Raw genomic sequence first — 24345 nt, forward strand, 5'->3', positions numbered from 1 at the left:
GTTGGCAGGAGGCATTCTATTATGCCAGGTTGTCAAGCTGTAAAATATTTGTTTTTAAAATATATAAATAAACTTAAAAGACACCTTTCTCGTGTTGTAGACCTTCAAATGGAAAGTGAATCAGATAAATATAGAATAATCAAATAGATGCATCGAGATTACAGTTACAAAGTTGCCCCTTAATAGGCACTTTTGAACTTGCCTGTATACAGTAAAAACCTATGTAAAAAAGTAAATTCAGATAGCTAAAGAATCCACAATGTTGGGGGGGCATGAACTATGAACTGTGGTATAGCAGGGATTTATTGTATTTCATTCTTGAAGGACTTTGATGACAGCAACACTCCATTGCAATACGCTGAAATATTGAGACTCTATGGTTACCCATCACACCAATTTTAATACATTGTGGAAGTAGTTTTTAAAGGTTCCTCACCCTCTCAGGATTTATTGTGAGCAACAAGCCTGTGCCCTTACTCACTACCTCGTTCAGCCTCCCCTGAGACGCTTGAGGTGGGTCACAGTGCCCTCAAGTGGTCACTGTTGAAATCTCTGTCTGTCAAGGTGCACGTGAAAAAGGATGCCTGATTTATTAAGACCATACCAAAACCATCCATCCATCTTCTATCGCGCTTGACCTCACTGTGGTTGCGGGTGTGCTGGAGCCTATCCCAGCTAAGTCTGAGCGACAGGCGGGTTACACCCTGGACTGGTCACCAGCCAATTGCAGGGCACAAATAGACAAACAACCATTCACACTCACATTCACATCTTGAGCAATTTCGAGTCTTCAATGGACAGATTTTTTTAAATAGATGTAATAAATGAAAAAATAATAATTGCAAACTAATTTAATCAAATACAATTTAAAGTGACTGTAAAGTCATTTCTGTGTTTTGATTCTAAATACATAAAATGTGTTGGTGCTGAAAACTAGAACGAATTCGATTTATACAATAATCATAAAATCCCTTTATGAAAATACAAATAATTAGTTGTAAAATGTACTTTACATTTTAAAAATAGTATTAACGGACAAATCCTGTCATAACGGAATAAATTAATTGGGTTTCAAATTTGTACTTTTAACACTTCTTAATTCATGAAAGAAAACACGTTATAAATAAATGATCAATTTAAGAAAAAGACCAAATATTGGAAAATATTGTCATATCGGAAGCCTCCTGTTATAACAAATATAAAAAATTTATAATGTTATTATATAAATATGATTAAGAAAAACGAATTAAATAATGGAATCCTGTAATGACAAAATAAAAACATAGGGAAATAAACACTTAAATATTAATTAAATAAAAAATACATTCAAAAAGGGGGGCTTTACATACAGTATATAATACAGTTTTTGTTATGATGCTGTGTAGGTTTAAACCACTGCACACGACAAGTGCAATAGTAAACTTAAATTAGTAGTGTCAATGTAAAACCGAGCATCTTTGTAAGGTGAAGTGCTTGATAAAGCTAATTAGATTGTAAAGGTATGCCAAATACATTTTGTTGTACAAGGCAGATACAAAAAACGCAACCCTCCGCCAACCATTAAGTTTGCCTTTCACTAAAATAAAAATTTATTCCCCACCTTTAAATTTTCTTCATGCAATAAAATTGTTGTTTTTGTCTCCTTTCCTCTTTTCATCCATCCATCCATTTTCTGAGCCGCTTCTCCTCACTAGGGTCGCGGGGGTGCTGGAGCCTATCCCAGCTGTCATCGGGCAGGAGGCGGGGTACACCCTGAACTGGTTGCCAGCCAATCGCAGGGCACATAGGAACAAACAACCATTCGCACTCACAGTCATGCCTACGGGCAATTTAGAGTCTCCAATTCATGCATATTTTTGGGATGTGGGAGGAAACCGGAGTGCCCGGAGAAAACCCACGCAGGCACGGGGAGAACATGCAAACTCCACACAGGTGGGGCCGGGGATTGAACCCGGGTCCTCAGAACTGTGAGGCTGACGCTCTAACCAGTCGGTCACCGTGCCGCCTTCCTCTTTTCAACATTCGCTTATTAGCTTCTCCGCATTCCCGCCTCGCTTCCTCTCTTATGCATAGAAACTTTTTTTGTGGAAGGCCACATACATGAATGGATGAGCATTTTTAAAAAAAAAAAGCTCATGTCATATGAGGACCCTTGTGAAATAATTACCAAGCTTATTAAGACTGAACGCTTTTATGAAAGGTGTCTCTCGCTGCCTGTGTCTAGACAAATGCTCTTGTTACGCACGCCCGAGGCCTCTTTAAAAGTTTCACAGATCATTCTTTAAGTCTGAAAGGTGGAGGAATGAGACGATGTCTTTGTTCAGGGAGAGTTTGGAGGACATGGACGTTGGAAAGACTGTTCCCCAAAAAAAAAAACTAATGTTTTATTCTTTTTTTTTTTTTAAATGTAATAAAATTATAAGGAATTCAGAAAAAAAATCATATTTTAAGTTTTAAAAAATCCCATTGTTAGAATGGAAATGATTGGAAAAAATACATATAAAAGATTATATTATCTATTATATTAGATATTATCTTATTATTATGAATAAGATATGTAAAAATACAGCAATTAGAACAAAATAACTTACTGAATAATTTAGAATGACAAATATATAATTTCTTATATTATGAAAATCGTGCTAAAAAAGTAAATATTAGGAAAAACTATTAATTTAATAATGTTTTTAAAAAGCTTGCACGTACCGATAATTTAATTTTAAAGATACCTGTAATTTAAAATGAAACAATTACAATAAAATAACTGACTCGATCATTTAAATAAATACATAATTTCCTATAAAATCAAAATCATCATAAAAAAGAAAATATTAGGAACAATTATTAATTTAATAATATAGAAAAACTTTAAATTTACCAATAATTTAATAAAATAAAAATACCTGTAATTAAAAATGAAGTAATTAGAACAAAATGACTGATTTTAGTGACTTAAAATTATTAAAATGTATAATTCACAAATTTGTAAATATTTTTAAAAGGACTGTTCTATACATTTAAAAATAAAATAAAACAAATTAAATAAAAATTTCAAATCACATTATTGAAAAAATACACTAATGTATTGTTAAATTAAAATAAAAAAGTAAATCAGCATAGTAATACATCATGTTAAATATAAAAAAAAAAGTAAATCATTTCGTTTTCGTGCAAACACAACAGAGAGAGCCTGTTTTTGGAACAGTACGTTTGTTGTTGTGGTTGAAGTTTGTATTGTTCCTAATATTGTGACTTTCATGGAGACGGTTCATAAGATCATCAGCTCTTGATTGCAGGTGTTCCTAATGAAGGGTCCAAAGAGTGGTTGTCGTGACATTGTTGACATTTTGCGAAAAGTGCTGTACTTACATTGTAATTGTTCCCTCTAGCGGCTCCGAGCACCGACGACGTGGCTCTGTACGTGGGCGTGGTCATCGCCGTCATCATGTGCCTGGTCATCTCGGTCATCGTGGCGCTATTCGTGTACCGCAAAACACACCGCGACTTCGACTCGGACATCATCGACACGTCGGCGCTCAACGGAGGCTTTCAGTCGGTCAACATCAAGACGACCAGATCAGGTACTTGAAGCTTTGACTCGGATCCTGTGCAATGTGATCAATCGATCGATTGTGAAAACAAGGCAATGCTGTGTAGTTGCTACGCCACTGTCCAATGAAAAGCAAGTATTACCAAGGATCCTGGGATACCTTCTCCCAATTGCGACTCATTTGGGCAAATTCCTAAAAAATAGGACCCTGGTTTTTGTAAAATGGGTGCTTTAAACCAAAATGGCCAAGTTCCTGGTCAATTTAGAGCATTGCTCCTTGACACTTTTTCTTGCATCCTGTTATGATAAACATGGTTGGCCAATTTTGTGATGATCAGAGAAACAGCTATGATAAGATAATTTTTCAAACTTTTGAGTCTTGGTATACACACCACTTTTTGTTCAATTCTAGGCATGGGTCCCTCAGACTTTTTTGTGTGTCCTGTTATGACGGACATGTCCACTAAATTCCAGTTATGATCACCAAAACAAGTGTGGGAGGATTGTTTTTTAGAACTTTCGTGCCCTGGAATTTGCCGCAAAATGACTGCTTCACACCAAAATGGCCGGCTTTCTGTTCATACAAGGCATGGGTCCTTGAGAAATTTTCATGCATCCTGTCATGACAGACACGTCTCGCTAATTTTTTGACGATCAGAAAAACAGGTGTAGGAGTAGGCCCACTAATTTTTTGCAACTTCCGAGGCCTGGAGTACGCCTTAAAATGGCTGCCTAAAACCAAAATTGCCCACTTTCCGTCATTGAGGCTTTCTTTTGTAATCCTTTTATAAGAAACATGTCCACCCAGTTCCGTAAAAATCAGCGAAGCAAGCATGGGAAGATTTATCTTTTCGAACTTTTGAGCCCTGGTATTCAGCCCAAAATTGGGATCTAAAAAAAAAAAAATGGCTCACTTCCTGTCCAATTCCAGGCATGGGTACATGAGGTTTTCTTGATGGTCCTTTTAAAACAGTCATTTCTACCCATTTCTGTCAGTCAGGAATGCATGTGTCGGAAGGTCATTTCTTGCACTTTCAAGACCTGAAAATAACCCAAACATGGCTGCTTCACACCGAAATGCCCGACTTCCCATTCAATTCTGAGCACGGATCCTTAAGACTTTTTCACGTAGCCTGTAATGCTAAACATGTCCACCAAATTCCATGTCTATCGGAGAAACTGGTGCCGGGGGCTATTTTTTTCTAACTTGTGTTCATCACCCGAATTAATCTATACATTAAAGAACTTTCCTCAAATGCATATAGCGCATGGTCTGAATTCAAAGCCCCCCCAAGAAGGAGTGTCTGTGTGTCTCTTGCACATTCAGGTCAATCCCTCCTCCTGTTGGTCAGCATCCCAATGAATTCATCCGCGCTTGTTCCGCCGGCGGCACTTTGACTCCCGCCCACAGCCTCCATCTTTCACGAGGTTAAATTGCAGTCGTCCTTTCTTGCCTGCGTTGACATTTCCTTCCAACCGACTAATGGAGACGACCCTAAGAAGCTCGGTGCTGCACGCATTAATTGCTTACCAGAAATGTCAGGAAATTTGTGATCGATCGGGAGATTGTCTGCATCCCTCGCGTCACTGCAAAACATCTGCCTATTCGCACTTTGCTATTCACAAATCTAGCTATTCAGCTATTGGCTGAAAAAAAAAAAAAAAAAAACGCCTACTTGCAGATTTTGCACTCTTTCCCTTAGATGCCACAAGAGCACTCCAAATAAATGTGTGTATATGTGTGTGTGTCGCTTTGCAGAACGTGTAACTCATGAAATGCTCAGCTGCTTCATGCTAAGCACTATGTCAGCCACTTTTTATCCAGTGGACATTCTTGTTGTCGCTAGAAGACAATCTACAGAGCAGTTTATAAATAAGACATCCGTATCATACATAATGCCTGTAAACATTACCGGTGAACTGCAACCAAATGCTAGCACAGAAATATGGTAAACTGATTAAGAATGAGCGTGTTCCTGTTCCTGCTGATGTGCGTCTTTTTTCATGTAGTATCTGTGTTTTAGATTGCAGATGTGGATTTATTTATGAGTGCTCGTGGGAGGCCAGGAAGTTAGCTCGCGATCTATGGACAAGTGTCATGTTTACGTACGTCAGCTGGGACGAATCAGGAAGGAGCGGTATAAAAACACGCGCAGGAGAGTTTTAAACATGGAACACTTAAAGCAGCAGAAAATAATAATATGTTCTGGCTTTTAGGGTACTGTTTGGCATTTTTATATTGTGATGAATGTAAATGAACAGTAACAAAAAGGCATTTGTTAAATGACAAAATAGCTCAAGCTAAGGTGCTAAACAAACAAACTTGGTTTGATTGTTCTCTGACGTTAGCACCGATGCTAATGTAACATGAAAAGCATCTAGGCTGGTCCAACAAACCCGCAAAAAATAGTTGAGCTGCTATCTAACTGTGTTAGCACACAACATACAGTGTGTGTCCTGGCTGGTCCAATCTGGGGTCGCCATGGCAACAGCTCTGCTGTCATCCTTAAAATAGTGACATTATCACTAGCGGGATATGAGTTGTCCCGGGTAGTCCAACAAGACCATGAAAAGTAGGCATCTTGCTACGGCAACAACAAAGATGCTGTCTCCAAACAGTAATGCACTGCCGCTAATGCTAGCACATAATCAGCGACATCCTGGCTTGTCCAAAAATATTAAGGCCCATGTTAAGTGGGCGATTTGCAACAAAAATGCTATCTTGCTAACAGTAAGTGCAACCTGAGAGGTTGCCTGTCTGGTTCAACTGTATTAGAAATGATGAGATGCGATTCTCCAATGTTAGCATGAAAGCTAACATGAAATTAGGTTTCCTGGCTTGTCCACCAATGTTACATACCAATAAAGTCATGATCTTCTGAACTCTTATTTGTTGAATTTGTTGTGTTTTTTCTTATTTTCCGAAAATGTAAAAAAAATTATAATAATTTAAAAAAAAGAACCAGGCAACTATGCTATTTGGCTAATGATATTGTTGCTTTAATTGACCAGGAAACCCATGCTTTTTCACCAAATGTTTGTGTTTATTGTATCAAATGCTCATTATTACATTTTCTTTTTTTTATTGGTTAATATCATTTCCGTTGTCCCTATTTCCATTCTCTCCCCCTTTACTTCCCTTCCCGCCTAGCTGATCTGTTTTCAGCCCCTCCCGATTTGACAAATGCCGCCACCATGTACGGCGGTCCCGCTTATGTCCTCCGCCACGTGTCCAATAAAATCCCAATGACCAACTCTCTACTCTTAGAGCCCCTCCCCAACCTGAAGATCAAGGTGTACAACTCCTCTGGCCTCGTCACGCCACAAGACGACCTCGGAGGAGACTTCACGTCCAAACTCTCCCCAAAGGTAACAAAAACCTATTTGACACAATAGGTTACGGGGTCTATTTCTGTATTTAACACATACATAAGGCGCACCGTATTATTGGGCGCAGGCATGGTAAAACATACGCTAGCTTAAAACATACGGTAGCATGCATGCACGCTAATGTTTTTAAAAAGGCAGCGGGAGCAAAACTGAGTTCGGTTGTACTTTATTGAAGTATTTAACAATGTACTCACGTTATTTTTTGATCAAACCTCATCCACAAATCCATCAAAGTCCTCATGTTCTGTATCCGAAATGAACAGCTGGGCAAGTTCTCAATCAAATACGCCAGATTCGAGTCAGTCTCGTTGCCGTGCGGGTCCTCAGAAATGATGCCGGCTTTTACGAAAGCTCGAACAACAGTGCAAGCAGGCACGTTAGCCCAAGCATCCACAAGCCATTCACAAATTGTGGCGTAACTCGCCCGGCGCTGCCTCCTCGTCTTCGTAAATCTGTGTTCGCCATCTGTCATCCATCACTCCCACGCCGCTCGCAACTTCACTTTGAACGCTCTGTTTACACCGATGTCCAGCGGTTGGAGTTCATTAAGCCATTGCTCGAGTTGGTCTTCCAACTCCGGCCACCTCGCCTTGTTTCCGCGTTTTCTTTTTCTTTTTTTTCCACGGAAACTCAGCTTCGTCTTCTTGACTTGGCAAAGCTCGTTTTCCTGCTTCCTCCACTTGCGAACCACGGATTAATTGATCTTGAATTCTCTCGCGGCTGCTCGATTCCCATGTTCCTCCGCGTAACTGATAGCTTGCAGTTTAAACTGTGCTTCGTAAGAGTGTCTCTTTGTAGGTGCCATTTTCGGGGGCCTTAGCCCAACCGATGCACATACCGGCAATATATACCTACTGGGGGCGTGCCTTTTTGTCCTCTGTCACGCGCACCCGTCCCCCTTTAACAGCCGCATAATGTCCTCAGTCACGTCCGCCTTCCTCTATATAAGCAGCGTGTCAGCAGGAAATGCTCCCAGTCAGTCAAACTCATTAAAGTCATACAACAACATTTACAGATTTTGGAACTCGGTGCACACATAAGGCGCTCCGTCCATTTTGGAGAAAATGTAAGACTTTTAAGTGCACCTTATGGTCGTGAAAATACGGTATTTGAAACAAACCCTAACCCGAGGGCATTCCAAATATGCGATAACATTATCACGATGTCCCAAAGTAATGACGAATAATCAAAAAACATGTTTTTCTTGCTCAAAAAGTCACCAATCGGCTTTGACTCATCAACACTTTTTGTTCCAAGCTGAGAGTGAACTAAATCTGAATCCTAATTGCTTATTTTACATGTCAGTGCTTGCATTTAGGCTGTGAAATGCAAAGCCGCTCTCTTTTTTTTTTAACCACTTTTTACCCCATGGTGATTTGAGATATTCCTTCTTCCAGCTGAGCCTCGTGGCAACACTCCAAGGCACGAGGCTCAGCTTCCTAGTAGCAGTTCTCAAGGAAACGGGTCCAATGAAAAGAGGGGGAAAAAACACTGCAAAATCATATTTTTGCATGGAATACTTCAGAATGAACACTTTGTCCCTTTTCATTGACCAACTTTTACTTACTGTTGCTTTCATAAAACATTATAGGATCACAACAAAAATGAATAGTTTAATGAATAAATAATGCAACAAAAAATGTAGTATTAATTAAATTTACATATAAAAATACATACAATCAAATAAAAAAAACAGCCTGAGAAATAATAAGTGTTAATAAAAATGATCAAATGAAATAAATATTATTAAATGAATTACATAAAAGTAAAAACATAAATAAGCTAGCTTTTTTGCCATGGTTTAATGTAAAAAAGTACAAATGAACGAAACCCATTACTTAAATCCAATAATTTGAATTAAGTAAATTGCCCTAAGTAAATCTAACAATAAAATACATACGATAAAATAATTGCGTAAAGGGACTTTATTATTGTAGCTTCTATGTTGTCCCTTGATAGCTGCCAAAAAATAAAAATATATTTTTTTAAGACATTATAATAAATACATAAATATTATAAAAGCTAATAAATAAATACATAATCAAATAAATAACATACATTATTAACAATTTGTTAATTAAATACATAAATAAAATAAATAAAATAAGTACATGTGAAAAACTAAGCCAAAATAGTACAATAAAATGTTCTAAATATAAACATTAAATTAAAAATACATCCATACATTTTCTGTAGCACTTATATCCTCTTTCGGGTCGCCGGCGTGCTGGAGCCTGTCCCAGCTGACTTTGGGCAAGAGGCGGGTACACCCTGAACTGGTCGCCAGCCAATCGCAGGGCACATATAAACAAACATCCATTCACAACTAGGCAATTTAGAGGCTTTATTTAACCTACCATGCATGTTTTTGAAATGTGGGAGTAAAGTCGAGTACATGGAGAAAATCCAGGCTGGCACAGGGAGACCATGCACTCTACACTGGAAGGCCAGAGCCTGGATTTGACCTCTGAACTGTTAGGGGCATGAGCTAACCCAGTCAGCTACTGTGCCACCCAAAAATAAATCAGTTTTAAAAAACACTGAGCAGGTAACATAGTCCCAGTACATTATCCCCTTTAACGCAAGAGCAATCTCCTGTATGCTTTTGCTATTTTCCAACACGACCAGAACCTGTTTTGCTGTTCATTCCAACAGTCCATTTGTGGCTCCTGTATTTTTACCGCTAACTTAGAACTTTGGTTTCGCAGTTAACCCAGTCTCTGCTGGAGAACAGCGACACAATGAACCTTCGTAACCAGAGCTTGGCCCGCACTCGAGACCCTTCATGCACCGCTCACGGATCCTTCAACAACCAGGGAGGACACCTCATTGTGCCCAACTCTGGTAAAAAGTTCAATTAGCCTTTTTAATTTTTATTTCAATTAGGGGTTGTACGACAACACTAATGTGATGAAAGATGATTCAAACTGGATTAATCGGTGACATCGTTGGTCTTTTTCAGCACAGTACAGTGGTCTCAAACTTTTTTTTTTCCACCACGGAGCACTTTCACACAAAGACATATTCGACGGACTATCATAGAAACAAATGATTAAAAATACAAATTACCATCACGCTGAATGTAGTCGTGCTAATGAGCAGAAGCCCAAATTAGACAGCCGAGTCGAACGTCCTTTTTAAATTGTTTGATTGAAAGATGAGATGCCAAAAACACATTTAATTTACGCTCTAAAAGTCAGTGTGGAGTAGTAAAATCTAATAGACGTTTAATTCAAACTGTAGTCATACATTTCCAATATTTTATTGTTTTTCATTTAGTTTTCTTTATGAGATACTTTAATAGGCACACCTACATAATCTGCATCCTACTGAGAGTGTATTTCTTATATTTTGTGGTGTAATTAAACTTTACGATATGGAGGGAATATTTTTAAAATGTGTTTGTTTATCATTTCTATTCATATTCTTTTAATATAATACACTTTGTATGTATTACTATGCATTATTGGTATTATTTGTTTATTTTTTCATCTTTTATACAATACGTAAGCCTCAATAAACTCACAGAAAATGTATTCCCAATTGTTGTATTTATATTTGTATTCACATATATAAATATAATTGTATTTTGTGTCATCTTAAAGTGGCACTAAGCAGGCCCAAAAAAATGGCGTGTAAATTCGACACGCCACAGAGAAGAGTAATGTTAACAAGCCTGCCAAATTTGAATGAATAAAATAAATTGCTATATATAATGGAATGGTTATTGTAGATTATAATCATAAAAATAAGCACACTAGTCACTTTACCCTCGTTGTTGGTGACACAATGGCACAGTCGAACACGGCACCTGACAACAGTGGGACGGTAGGAGGAAACCCAGGTAGTTAGACAGTCGGCACTGCTCCATTCACTCGTATCAAGTTACCCACGAAGCCATGTTGTCTCTGCTGAAAGTTTACAAAACTATCCGTCGTAAAATGCACGGCAAAGTGGTGTTGATGTTCAGCTCGCCATCTGTACACGATATGCATCTTTTTTGTGGCATGATTGAACTTTATTTGAGGGAAACACATACAGTATTTAAAATAAAATATTCGATAAATACCCTCAAGTTGAAAACAAAAACCGTTCCATTTGTATTTGTAAAGACCACAAGTAAAACTAGGATATTACAATAAATTTTTAGAAATTATATTTTGCCTCTAAATGTGACAATATAATGAAATAATGCCCCGTTGCTCACTGTGCAGTAGCCTGAAATAACTCAACAAGCAATGGTATGGTTCCCTCTCCTTGCTTGCATGTGTTCCAGGAGTGAGTCTGCTGGTTCCGGCGGGCGCGGTCCCCCAGGGCCGGGTCTACGAGATGTATGTGACGGTGCACAGGAAGGACAGCTCCGGGCAAGTCTTAACTTCATTCGCACCCGTTTTTTCGAAACTCTTTCTCACATCTTTCATGTGCTTTCGGAGCTGCCGGCTTTTCATCCCAACATCTCTCCACATATATGCTCCATATTTATTGGCATTGTTTTTTACATCTATTGATTGGTTCTGTTGTTCATTCATCGAGGCAAGGTTAACACTTTATTCATTTCAATTCAAGCCTATTGCATTTATATTCTGCTGCATCCACATCCTTGCTGCATTTGAACCTTTGAAACACCCACATCTATAGATAAGGTTGTTTTTTTTGTCTTATTTTATTTTATCTTATTTTCTGATTCTATTTATAGTTCACAAGACTTGGGGCTTATTGGGCTAATTGGCTTATTGGACCTCGTATTTTATGCCATATCTTGTGTAAATTTGACAATTAAATTCCTTGAAGGAATAAATTACTTAACCTTTTTAGGGCATACCTTGACAAGCCAAGACACATGATGTTTTATGTTTTATTTTATTTTTTAATTCAAACTCCAAATATCGATGAGACTTTATTGTCATGGCTTTTTCAAAATGTTGAATTAATGAGGTCATTTACACTTTATTTTATTTTATTTAAACTCCAAATATTATTTGTGGTACCCAATCATTTTCTTTTCTGTTTTTCAATATCTTATTTAGATTATGAAGATTTTATGTTGATTTTTTTAATTTTTGTTTTGTTTTATTTTAACTGAATATTAATTGCAATACCCAAGACGATTTCTTACTTTTGTCATTGTTTTCAATATGTTACAGTTCTAAGTATTGAAATATTATATCTTATTTTATTTTATCCAAATTACAAAAGTTAATTGAATTTCATTTTAAAAGACTTTTCAAATGTTACTTTTTCTGATTGTTTTTATTATTTCATCCGAATTATAAACTTTAATTATGTTGCCGTTTTAAAGACTTAAAAAATTTATTTTCATATTTTTTTATTATTTTATCCAAATTACAAATAATAATTGCATCACTGTTTTAAAGAGATAAAATTGTTCCTTTTTTTCTATTTTTTTTGCTATTTTTTTTTAAACTATATTGCAAACATTAATTGCGTTGCTGTTTTAAAGACTTTGAAATACTGTTACTTTTTCAAAATTTGTATTATTTATCTTTTCATAATTTATTCTATTGTTTATTTTATTGGATTTAATATTGCCTTTTTATTTTTTTGTTTAATCTGATACAGTTTTTACTATCTGAAACACCAAAAAAGAATATTAAAAATGTGTTATTTTTGTAACTTAGCCTATTATAGGGCAGACATTGAAATACTGGGAAACAATTTTTGCAGTTTCTACAGTAAATTAAGTTAAGAAATATTTTTTGTATATGATTAGTATAAATCAATAATATTAGTTTTGCTTTGCTGATTGATTGGGGAAAATCTCACACTTCAATTGCCTAATTTTGAGGTGTGGGTGTCAATTTAAACAGTCACTTCAGATGTTGTCATTACATGTTGCTATGAATCCACATTCAGTGCAATGCAATGGTGAAAAGAAAAAAAAAACTTCACCACCCTGTAAAATAGTATGCAGATACACTGCACCCCATTTATTTTTTTTTATTTTTGCATTAATTTCCACGCCAGTGGCTATTCTGGGGATTACTCTTTTTGCTGCGAAATGTCCTATAATCCTCTCCTCAAAAGCCAGCGCATGAGTAACGCTCTGCGGGACATGAGAGAGAAATATTGATATTCCAACTGCGTAGCTGCTGTACATTTGAGCAGTCACTTTGGAAGAGCTCACAAAGTATCTACAGAGTAAAGAAACTCTTTCCCAAAACTTTCTCTTAGTAGCAGTGAGGAAGACGACTGGCTGAATTTGGATGTATGGACACAAAGATGCACTTTCTGGCCATAAAATATATGTTTAATTTTTGTATTTGTATATATATATATTGTATTAATCTTAAACAATTTTCTTAATCTTCAACAATAGCATTATTTCTGGAATTCTTTTAATTATTTTTTTAAAATCTGCAAACTCCAGTAACAGCAAAATGATTGCATGGCAGTTTTATTTTTTAATCTTCTGTTTTCTTTATATTACATTTTATCCACAAACTGAGAGCTTAATGGGTAAATTATGAGTTATTAGTTATTGTTATATTTAATATATATAACATATATATATATTTTAATATTATTTTTCAACAAATGTTTTTACATTATTTGTATATTTTCTAATCATTATTATTAATAATAATAATCTATTTTATATTTGAGCTGCAACTCACGATTATTTTAATAATCAATGAATCTAACAATTATTTTTTCAATTAATCGATGAATCAAATTTAAAAAAATAATAATTTCCATCCCTTTATTAAAAAACAGGACATTGTTGCAAACTTGAATTGATGATGATTCACTTCCTGGGTTGGTCCGTAACATATCACAAAATAGTAAAAGTAAGTAATAGTAAAGTAAATAAGATTTTTTGCAAATGTCTTATTTTGATGAAACACAAAGTCTGCTTTATTCTTATAATTATGAGTATTATTACAGCTTTGTTATTATTATAATAAATATAATTATAAATATTTACCTTCGAGATGTTGAAATACTGAGGATTTGTTAATTCTAAGTTAAACTGGGTCTCGAAACAAGTAATTGTTATCGATTAATTTGATAATCAATTAGTTGTCGATTAATTGATTAATCTTTGTATCTGTTGTACCTAATACAATTATTGTTGTTATATTTTATTATTATTTTATATTTGTATTATTTGATTAATGTTTGCATTATTCATATTTTTACATAAGGTCAAATTCTTTAGAGATGTTTCATATTTTTCATACAACCCCAATTCCAATGAAGTTGGGACGTTGTGTTAAACAAATAAAAACAGAATACAATGATTTGCAAATCATGTTCCACCTATATTTAATTGAATACACTACAAAGACATTTAATGTTCAAACTGATAAAGTTTATTGTTTTTCGCAAATAATCATTAACTTAGACTTTTAGGGCTGCAACATGTTCCAAAAAAGCTGGGACAGGGTCATGTTTACCACTGTGTTACATCACCTTTTCTTTTAACAACATTCAATAAACGTTTGGAAACTGAGGACACAAATTGTTGAAGCTTTGTCGGTGGAATTCTTTCCCATTCTTGCTTGATCCACAGCTTCAGCTGTTCAACAGTACGGGGTCTCCGGTGTCGTATTTTACGCTTCATAATACGCCACACATTTTCAATGGGAGACAGGTCTGGACTGCAGGCAGGCCAGTCTAGTACTCGCACTCTTTTTCGAGGCCACGCTGTTGTAACGTGCAAAATGTGGTTTGGCATTGTCTTACTGAAATAAGCAGGGGTTTTCATGAAAAAGACGTTGCTTGGATGGCAGCATATGTTTCTCCAAAACCTCTATGTACATTTCAGCATTAATGGTGCCTATACGGATGTGTAAGTTACCCATGCCATTGGCACTAACACAGCCCCATACCATCACAGATGCTGGCTTTTGAACTTTGTGTCCATAACAGTCCGGATGGTTCTTTTCCTCTTTGGCCCGGAGGACACGAGGTCCACAATTTCCAAAAACAATTTGAAATGTGGACTCGTCGGACCACAGAACACTTTTCCACTTTGCATCACTCCATCTTAGATGAGCTCAGGCCCAGAGAAGCCGGCAGAGTTTCTGGGTGTTATTGATAAATGGCTTTTGCTTTGCATAGTAGAGTTTCAAGTTGTACTTATGGATGTAGCGCCGAACTGTATTTACTGACCTTGGTTTTCTGAAGTGTTCCTGAGCCCATGTGGTGATATCCTTTACACATTGATGTCGGTTTTTGATGCATTGCCACCTGAGGGATCGAAGGTCATGGGCATTCAATGTTGGTTTGCAGTGATTTCTCCAGATTCTCTGAACCTTTTGATGATATTATGGACCGTAGATGATGAAATCCCTAAATTCCTTGCAATTGTACGTTGAGGAACATTGTCCATAAACTGTTCGACCATTTTTCACGCACTTGTTCACAAAGAGGTGAACCTTGCCCCATATTTGCTTGTGAATGACTGAGCAATTCAGGGAAGCACCTTTTATACCCAATCATGGCACCCACCTGTTCCCAATTAGCCTGTTCACCTGTGGGATGTTCCAAAGAGGTGTGTGATGAGCATTCCTTAACTTTCTCAGTCTTTTTTGCCACCTGTCCCAGCTTTTTTGGAACGTGTTGCTGCCATAAAATTCAAAGTTAATGATTATTTGCTAAAAACAATAAAGTTTATCAATTTGAACATTAAATATCTCTTCTTTGTAGTGTATTCAATTTAATATAGTTTGAACATGATTTGCAAATCATTGTATTCTGTTTTTATTTATGTTTAACACAACGACTCAACTTCATTGGAACTGGGGTTGTACTTCTTTTCTATTTTTTTCTATTTTATTTTTTCTTTTCTATTTTAAAATTGTGTTTGAGTATTTTTCATTTTCGTAATAGTTTTATCTGTGTTGTGTTTTATCTGTGTTGTGTTGTTTTTAGGTTCTTAATGCATTTAAATGTTTTTTAATGTTTAATGTTTTTTTTTAATGTTTAAACATTTTGTAATATTCTCAATATTTTATAATGTACATTGAAGTATTTTAATATTTATTTTATAAGTAGTTACATACTTTACTACACTATAATAGGTACAAGTGCCACTTAGATATATATATATATATATATATATATATATATATATATATATATATATATATATATATATATATATATATATATAATAGAACAGCTTATTCCTTGCTCCATGTACCACCCTCCATAGTAAAATCAGAATCGGTTTTATTGCCATTGACAATGAAAGGTACATTCCCAATTATGAATTTGTTTGGGTCCGATGGTGCAACATGAAACAGATGGTAATAATGAAAATAGAAGTTCAAATTACAAAATTCAAATAGACTAAGAAAAAGAAAAATAAACAGTGTGAAATAAGAATCTGTTGTAGGTGTGAAGTTTTAATGGGTGACAATAGCTTATTTAGTGTTCATGAGTCTGATGGCCGAGGGGAAGCAGCTGTTCATGTGGCGGGAGGTTCTGGTCTGAATGGACCATAGCTTCTTGCCTGAGAGAGGGTTGAACAGGCGCTGTCCAGGATGAGTAGGGTCAGCTGTAATCCGACCTGCATGACCTTGGGTCCTGGAGATGTACAAGTCCTGAAGATATGGGAGCCTACAGCTAATCACCTTCTCACCAGCACACAGTGTGCTGCAGTCTGTGCCCTGGCAATGGCACCAGCATATCACACGTTGGTGGAGGAAGCGAGGATGGAGTCGATGATGGCCATGTAGAATTGCACCAACATCTTGGTTGGCAGCTTGAGTTTCCTCAGCTGCCATAGGAAGAACCTCCTCTGATGTGCCTTTTTGATGAGGGAGCTGATGGTCGGCTCTCACTTGAGGGCACGGGTGATGGTTGTGTCCAAGAAGCGCGAGGAGTCCACAGTGTAAATAGAGGAGTCTGTGAGGGTGAGGTGGGGCCGTGGGGCTGCGACTTTCCTGAAGTCCACGATCATGTCCTTTGTTTTCTGGGTGTTAAGCTCCAGGTTGATGCTGTTGCACGAGGACAGAAACTGCTCCACCTCCCTCCTGTAGGCAGACTCCTCACCAGCTGAGATAAACCTGTTTAGGGTGGTGTCTTCCCATAAATTGATCAGTTTTACGGACCGATGGATGGAGGTGCAGCAGTTGGTGTACAGGGAGAAGAACCAGGCGGAAAGCACACAGGCCTGAGGGGATCTGGTGCTGATGATCCGAGTGTCCAAAACTGTCTTCCCCACCCCCACATGCTGCTTCTGGTCCGTCAGGAAGTCTTTGAGCCATCTGCAAATGGAATCAGCACGTTGAGCTGGGAGAGCTTGTCCTGGAGTAGAGCTGGGAGGATGGAGTTGGCAGAGCTGAAGTCGACAAACAGGATCCTGGCGTAGGTTTCCGGGGATTTCAGATGCTTCAGAATACTGGGCTTTGTCCGGAGAGATGTCAAGTGCTGATGAGGGATTGAAGTGACAGTAGCGGGTGATGAGAATGTGGGCGAAGAACAGTCGTTCGCGTCTTGGGGGACTTTAGGCTTGCAGTTCTTAACTGCCTAAGTCCTCTCCAAACAGCTCATACTGTATTTAATCACATTGCCTGTTGCCACATCGGAACACAAGGATCGCTGTGTCCTCTTCCGTATATAGAGACGTCTCCGTGTGAGAATATTACGGTGCTTTTAAAGGGAATGAGAGAGCCCCCTTTTATTGGACAGAATTGAATTCAGCTGTAAACACGCACAGACCTGCGCAGACGTCCCACGCTGGAGGTATGCCAGTCCACAAAGTTACCAAAACCGGGCAGACCCCGCCTCCTCGTAGAGGTACACCAGCTGCAGTGCTGGATTACTGTTAGTCATGAAAATAGAGCCTCTTGTGTTGAGCTGTAAATACAACTTTTGCTCGTGCAGTACACAGATGGGAAGGGCCCCATGACTTGGTTTGCCTTGGGCCACTAAATGACTACTGTAAAAATGCCCCTGCTGTAGCTGTGAAGTGTCAGGTTAAGTTGATGAAACCGCTGGCCTTTTCTTCTGTATTTAAACAGGAGCCGGAATACAATTACACATCCGTAATAGCTGAATGGATTAGCACATTCACTGCCATTGACGGGTTTAGAAGTCAAATATCCATGTTAACTGGGAAGGCTGGCAGTGAATGAGTTAAGTGGCAGCATCAGTGTTGGATATGCCAAAGTGACTGCAGTACAGTTTGCCTCCTTGATGGAATGTTAATTTTATAATTTGCTTTCTTCTGTTCATGAGTCATTAATGAGGTCCAACGGCTGGATCAATAATGCTGCCGAGGATTAGTGCTGCTTCAAGCAGTGTTGGCCCCCCAAGAATATATACCGGTATGTAAAAAAAAAAAAAATTCTGGACCGTGTAAAAAGAACTAGATGTGCCTTTAAGCAGCAGTTTTTCTTTTTTTTTTTACACCAGCAAGCAGGTGGCAACAGATCAAACGCTCATTTAGGGTGGTGCATTTTCCCATGACATTGTTTAGAAGGCTAAAAATCACTTCTCACTTGAGTTGTTGTATTTGTAAATATTATTATAACATTAAAAAAAACATCAAAATCTCTGTCATTCTAAAATAGCATGTGATAGAAAACTTATAACTTAATGGCGAAATGAAGATTTTTAAACACGAGTTTGGACTTCATGAAGTCATTTCCAGACTATAGTTGAATACAAATGAAGGAAGAAGACTTATTTTGCATTGAGCTTACCACAAGATACAGAAGTTCACACACAGCTGAAAAAAATGTGTTGTGTCTTTGGGACTCCCCAAAGACACAACACATTTTTTTAAATTTTATTTCTTTGGATTTTTTTATTTTTGATTGGTAAGTTAATTGATGTATTTTTTAATTGATGTATTTTACGTGTTTGTTCATAATATTTTTATATAACTTGTTTAATTTAACTGTCCAACTGTATTTAGTTGTTATTAGTTTGTATTGATTTGTATTATTATTATAATTTTATTATTATTTTATGTATTGTATTTATTTATTGATTAAAAACATTGTTTTTAATGTTTAGCAATCTTAGTTTGTGAGTTCTATTAGTTAAACATAATGTAATTAATTTTACTTTTTACATTTGAATCCTGGAGATCCATGGCATTTATTTTAATTTTATTTTTGTATCCATCTATTGTTTGGGTGTATTTTTTAGTTTTTGTCAATATTTTGAATTTATGTTGTTATTTTACTTTTATTATTTTTTATTTTTTATTAATTATTATTATTATTAATATAATAATTATTATTATTATTGCTACAATTGCTGCTGTTGTTATTTTATATTACGTAGTATTAGTTCGTATATATGCTCTAATTCATACGCTTCCTTTTTGTTTTTATTATTTGAATTTATTTATGGGTATTTACTACAAAATAATGTAACTGACTTCAGGCGGAAGGCGGACTACACTCTGAACTGGTCGCCAGTCAGTCGCAGGGCACAGTATTATTATTTCATTGATTGTTTATTTATTAGGCAGATCTGCGGCTGACTGGTTAGCACATCCCCCTCACAGTTCAGATTTTGAGGGTTCAAATCCAGGCTCTGGCCTTCATGTGTGGAGTTTCCATGTTCTCCCCGTGCCTGCATGGGTTTTCTCTCGGTACTCCGGTTTCTTCCCACATCCCAAAAACATGCATGGTAGGCTAATTGAAGACTCTAAATTGCCCATAGGTGTGACGCTGTGTGTGTTTTTTTATCTCTGTCCCCTGCGATTGGCTGGCGACCAGTTCAGGGTACACCCCGCCTTTCGCCCAAAGTCAGCTGGGTTGGGCTCCAGCACACACACATGACCCTAGTGAGGACAAACGGTACAGAGAACAGAATGGATTAGTGTTTTTATTATCATCATGATTAAAAAAATGTATATTAGTCATCATTAGTTCATACATATTATTTTTTTGATTATTTTCTTTATACCAATGTTAACTTTAACTCTGCATCAGTTTCCAAATGACAACTTAATGGAAAAATTGTGATTGTTTGACGTGTGCTTATGTCGTTGAGCTGCTCCTTTTGACCAACACAGCTCAAGATTAAACGAACAGAGGTTTTTGCGGGTCGCTACTAAACGTATTGTCCACTAAACGTATTGTGGCTGTGTGTTTATCTGTCCTGCGCAGACCCCCATTGGAGGACGTGCAGACTGTGCTGAGTCCGGTGGTGAGCTGCGGGCCTCTGGGAGCTCTGCTGACCAGACCGGTCATCCTTACCATCCACCATTGTGCTGACAATGTCCATGAGGACTGGCTCATACAGCTAAAAAACCAACTGGCCATGGGCGAGTGGGAGGTGAGTGTGTGTGCGTCTCTGCTTCTGTGTGTCTACTTTTCTCCAAAAGTCAGTTTTTTTGCAGTCAAATGTGTGTTTACAACACTATGTGAGGGCTCAACATGGATAAGTCGTGAATGATTACATTTCAACACTAGGTAGAGCAACTGCTACCCTATCATGCGTTCATCAAACTGTTCTTTGCATTGTGGTAGGTAGGTAGGTAGGTAGGTAGGTAGGTACAGTAAGTAACCAGGGTAGGTGATGAGTAGCTTGGTATAGTAGATAAAAGTAATTAGGTCTTGGTAAGTAAGTAAGGTTGTTAGGTAGGTGGCAGTAGTTAGGGTAAGGATGGAAGGTAAGAGATGAGTCTAGGGTGGGTAGGTGGCTTTATTTGCTCATAGGGAGCATGCATGTATATTATATTATATTATATTATATTATATTATATTATATTATATTATATTATATTATATTATATTATATTATATTATATTATATTATATTATATTATATTATATTATATTATCCATTTTCTGAGCCGCTTCTCCTCACTAGGGTCGCGGGCCTGCTAGAACCTATCCCAGCTATCATCGGGCAGGAGGCGGGGTACACCCTGAACTGGTTGCCAGCCAATCACAGGGCACATACAAACAAACAACCATTCGCACTCACATTAACACCGACGGGAAATTTAGAGTCTCCAATGCATGCATGTTTTTGGGAAGTGGGAGGAAACCGCAGTGCCCGGAGAAAGCCCACGCAGGCACGGGGAGAACATGCAAACTCCACGCAGGCGGGGCCGGGGATTGAACCCCAGTCCTCAGAACTGTGAGGCAGATGTGCTAACCAGTCGTCCACCATTCCACCTATATTATATTATATTATATTATATTACCAGCAGTGGAGCATAACAAAGCCACCTGTGACTATTGTTTCAGCAGCTTAGTAATAAAAGAGAACATCTCCCACCACAGAGCGTAACATCACTGCCAACCTATTTATTCAGCCAACACGTACACACTATATGATATACACCTCGTCTGTAGGGAATGAAACAAACAGAAAAGGAGGCGAGAGTTTTCTTACAGGCGGTAGGAGCCATGAGACTGCTATCAGCTGCGATTTGTTATGCTCCTGCCGTCCTCCTCCTCCTCATCTTTCTTTTTTGCATCTCTTAGCATGAAGCCTCAGCAATCTCAATGTGTGTGTCTATATACTCTGGATGTGTGTGTGTGTGTGTGTGTGTTATCCCCACACTTGTCTTCTGTTTCTTATCACAGCTCCACACAATGTCTCCGCGCAATTAGCCATGCGTACAACGTCTGTCTGTGCGTGTATGTATCAGAGTGTATGTGCCGCAGCAGGGACGGACGGTGTAAGGAAAATGAAAACCGGAATTTAATCAGCAAATCCATTTGTTTGCAGGAAAGTGTTCATTTTCCCCATCCAAAAAATAACATTAGGATCCATGGAAGTGAAAGAATTAAATTCTGCAGGTGTCAAGGCCACAGTTGTGATTAGTGCTAATAACACATTATATATATAATAACATGTGTTATTATTATATATAATAACACGTTAGGTCCCCCTGCCTCTTATATTGATTGGGCCTCATCTCAAGGAGAGCGGCATAGACTGTTTCATTACTGAATACAGTGGTAGCTTGACTCATAAGAGCCCCAATTTAAGAGTTTTTTCAGCTACAAATTGTCACTTTGTCAGTTTTTTTTTTTTGCCTTATCAAAGCATAGTCAGGGTAGGATTGGTACGCCCTCTGCTGACTACTGTGTGTGTGTGGGGGGGGGGGGGGGGGGGGGAATCACGACACTACTGTCCTGTATAAAACTCAAATCCAATGTCACATTGGAAATGTTTTCTTTTTCTTTACATTTTTTATTTAGAACCTGTTTTTCATTGTCGTCCCTCTCATCCAATCAGTGAGTGAGTCATATCTCCCTCACCAGTGCCTAACTTTTCCGGTAGCTTAATTATTTTTTTCATTTGATTCGTTTTTTCATTTGCTGTTGTGTTTAGTTACTTATTGTTGTGTTTAGATATTTGCTGTTGTGTTTTTTAATTTGCTGTTGCCGCGACTATTCATATAGTGTTTTTTTGTTTTTTGTTTTTTACAATTGACCAGTTCAGGGTGTACCCCACCTCTTGCCTAAAGATAGCTAGGATAGGCTCCAGCACGTCCGCAACCCTCGTGAGGCATAAGCGGTACAGAAAATGGATGGATGTCCTTTCCTGTATTTTCTTGTTTATTTTCCTTGCTGTACTCTCCTTTTTTCTTTTGTGTCACTCTTTAAAGTCTTGTTGTGTCTGACTGAAATTTTCAATAACTATCCATCATAAGACACAGAACCACAGTGGCTGTATAAAAAAAAAAGAAATGCAGGACAGGTTAAAAAAGATAGGATTGGTAGGTAGAAAGATAGATAGGCAACACTACTGCTGCGTATTGTTAGCCTAACATACCGGCTCCACAGTAACATGAGTGTATGCGTGTCCAATAGGATGTAGTGGTGGTGGGCGAGGAGAACTTCATCACCCCCTGCTACGTGCAGATGGACTCGGAGGCCTGTCACATCCTCACGGAGACTCTGGGCACGTACTGTCTGGTGGGCCAGTCGGTGGGCAAGGCGGCCGCAAAGAGGCTGAAGCTGGCTGTCTTTGGCCCTGTTTCCTGCACCACGCTGGACTACCACATCAGGGTGTACTGTCTGGATGACACGCAGGATGCACTCAAGGTAAGTTGTGTACATACTGGACAAAAAACTGTTTATAATGTTTAGATTTAGTATATTATACAGTAATTACACGCCATACCGCAGTTCATTTATTGCAAATTCAGTGCATCCATTTTTTTAAAGGTTAGTGTTGTGCAGTTACTCACCTGCACATCTCTGATACAGTCAGGTTCATAGGCTAAATGAATGATGCATAGAAGGTCAGTTGGGCTCTCGTTCTTGTTCTTAACAGAAAAAGAAGCCTTGCTGAGGACAGTATATGCAACTAATACATTTGGTAAATCACCAAATTGATTGGCTGGTTATATGTAGCCAGCTCGATTAATAATTCTGATTGGCTTTTTTTGTAGCATAAAGATTGGGTGAGTGTTGTTTTTTTACATGTTGCCACATATTTCCATCCATCCATTTTCTGAGCCGCTTCTCCTCACTAGGGTCGCGGGCATGCTGGAGCCTAACCCAGCTATCATCGGGCAGGAGGCGGGGTGCATCCTGAACTGGTTGCCAGCCAATCGCAGGGCACATAGAAACAAACAACCATTCTCACTCACATTCACACTTGTGTAGAGTTGTCAATTAACCTACCATGCATGTGGGAGGAAACCGGAGTGCCTGGAGAAAACCCACCCAGGCACAGGGAGAACATGCAAACTCCACACAGGCGGGGAACCCCGGTCCCCAGAACTGTGAGGCAGACGCTCTAACCAGTCCTCCACCGTGCCGCTGCCACATATTTCCACACAGTAAATCATATAAGGCAGTAACAATGGACAGTAAAATGTGTATAATGACTTCTTACTTAAGACCTTCTTAGTTTACGGAAGAATAGCTATGGTTTTTGACATCTTGGCCTTCACGTCTACGTAAGATTTCCAACATAGTTTATCATCAATTGTTACTCCAAGGAATTTATTTTTATACGCTCTTTCTGTCTTAGTGTAATTGATCATGATATTTGTCTGTTTTTATTATGATTATTATTTTTGATGTCGAACCAGTTTTTCATTGTATTTAATTCATTTCCCACAGGTTTTTCACTGAGCTGTAGCTAGTTGTTTCAGCAGCAAATAAGACACATTTGAATACTTTGGAAACATTGCCGATATCATTAATATTTGGCCCAGCACAGATTCTTGGGGGACCCCATAAGCGATCTTTAATTGATTTGATCCATCCATTTTCTGAGCCGCCTCCCCTCACATGGGTCGCGGGATTGCTGGAGCCTATCCCAGCTATCATCGGGCAGGACTGCCAGCCAGTCGTAGGGCACATAGAAACAAACAAACCATTCGCAGTCACATTCACACCTACGTGCAATTTAGAGTCTTCAATCAACCTACCCTGCATGTTTTTGGGATGTGGGAGGAAACCTGAGTGCCCGGAGAAAACCCACCCAGGCACGGG

General features: G+C 38.0%; 1 protein-coding gene across 4 annotated transcripts in view; it reads left to right on the forward strand.

Moving 5' to 3' along the window:
* LOC133400079 (netrin receptor UNC5C-like) overlaps window positions 1–24345 on the forward strand; it is a 332980-nt gene that overhangs the window by 282150 nt on the left and 26485 nt on the right. For 3 of the 4 annotated variants that reach the window (XM_061672304.1, XM_061672302.1, XM_061672303.1), the window contains 6 exons: window positions 3390–3581; window positions 6702–6919; window positions 9649–9784; window positions 11217–11304; window positions 20041–20209; window positions 22708–22941. In XM_061672304.1, the coding sequence (XP_061528288.1) occupies window positions 3390–3581; window positions 6702–6919; window positions 9649–9784; window positions 11217–11304; window positions 20041–20209; window positions 22708–22941 (1037 nt within the window). The remainder of the gene's footprint in view (window positions 1–3389; window positions 3582–6701; window positions 6920–9648; window positions 9785–11216; window positions 11305–20040; window positions 20210–22707; window positions 22942–24345) is intronic. The other variant, XM_061672305.1, reaches the window with a different exon arrangement.

The sequence above is a fragment of the Phycodurus eques genome, chromosome 3 (genome assembly GCF_024500275.1).
Source record: "Phycodurus eques isolate BA_2022a chromosome 3, UOR_Pequ_1.1, whole genome shotgun sequence".
Classification (NCBI taxonomy): Eukaryota; Metazoa; Chordata; class Actinopteri; order Syngnathiformes; family Syngnathidae; genus Phycodurus; species Phycodurus eques.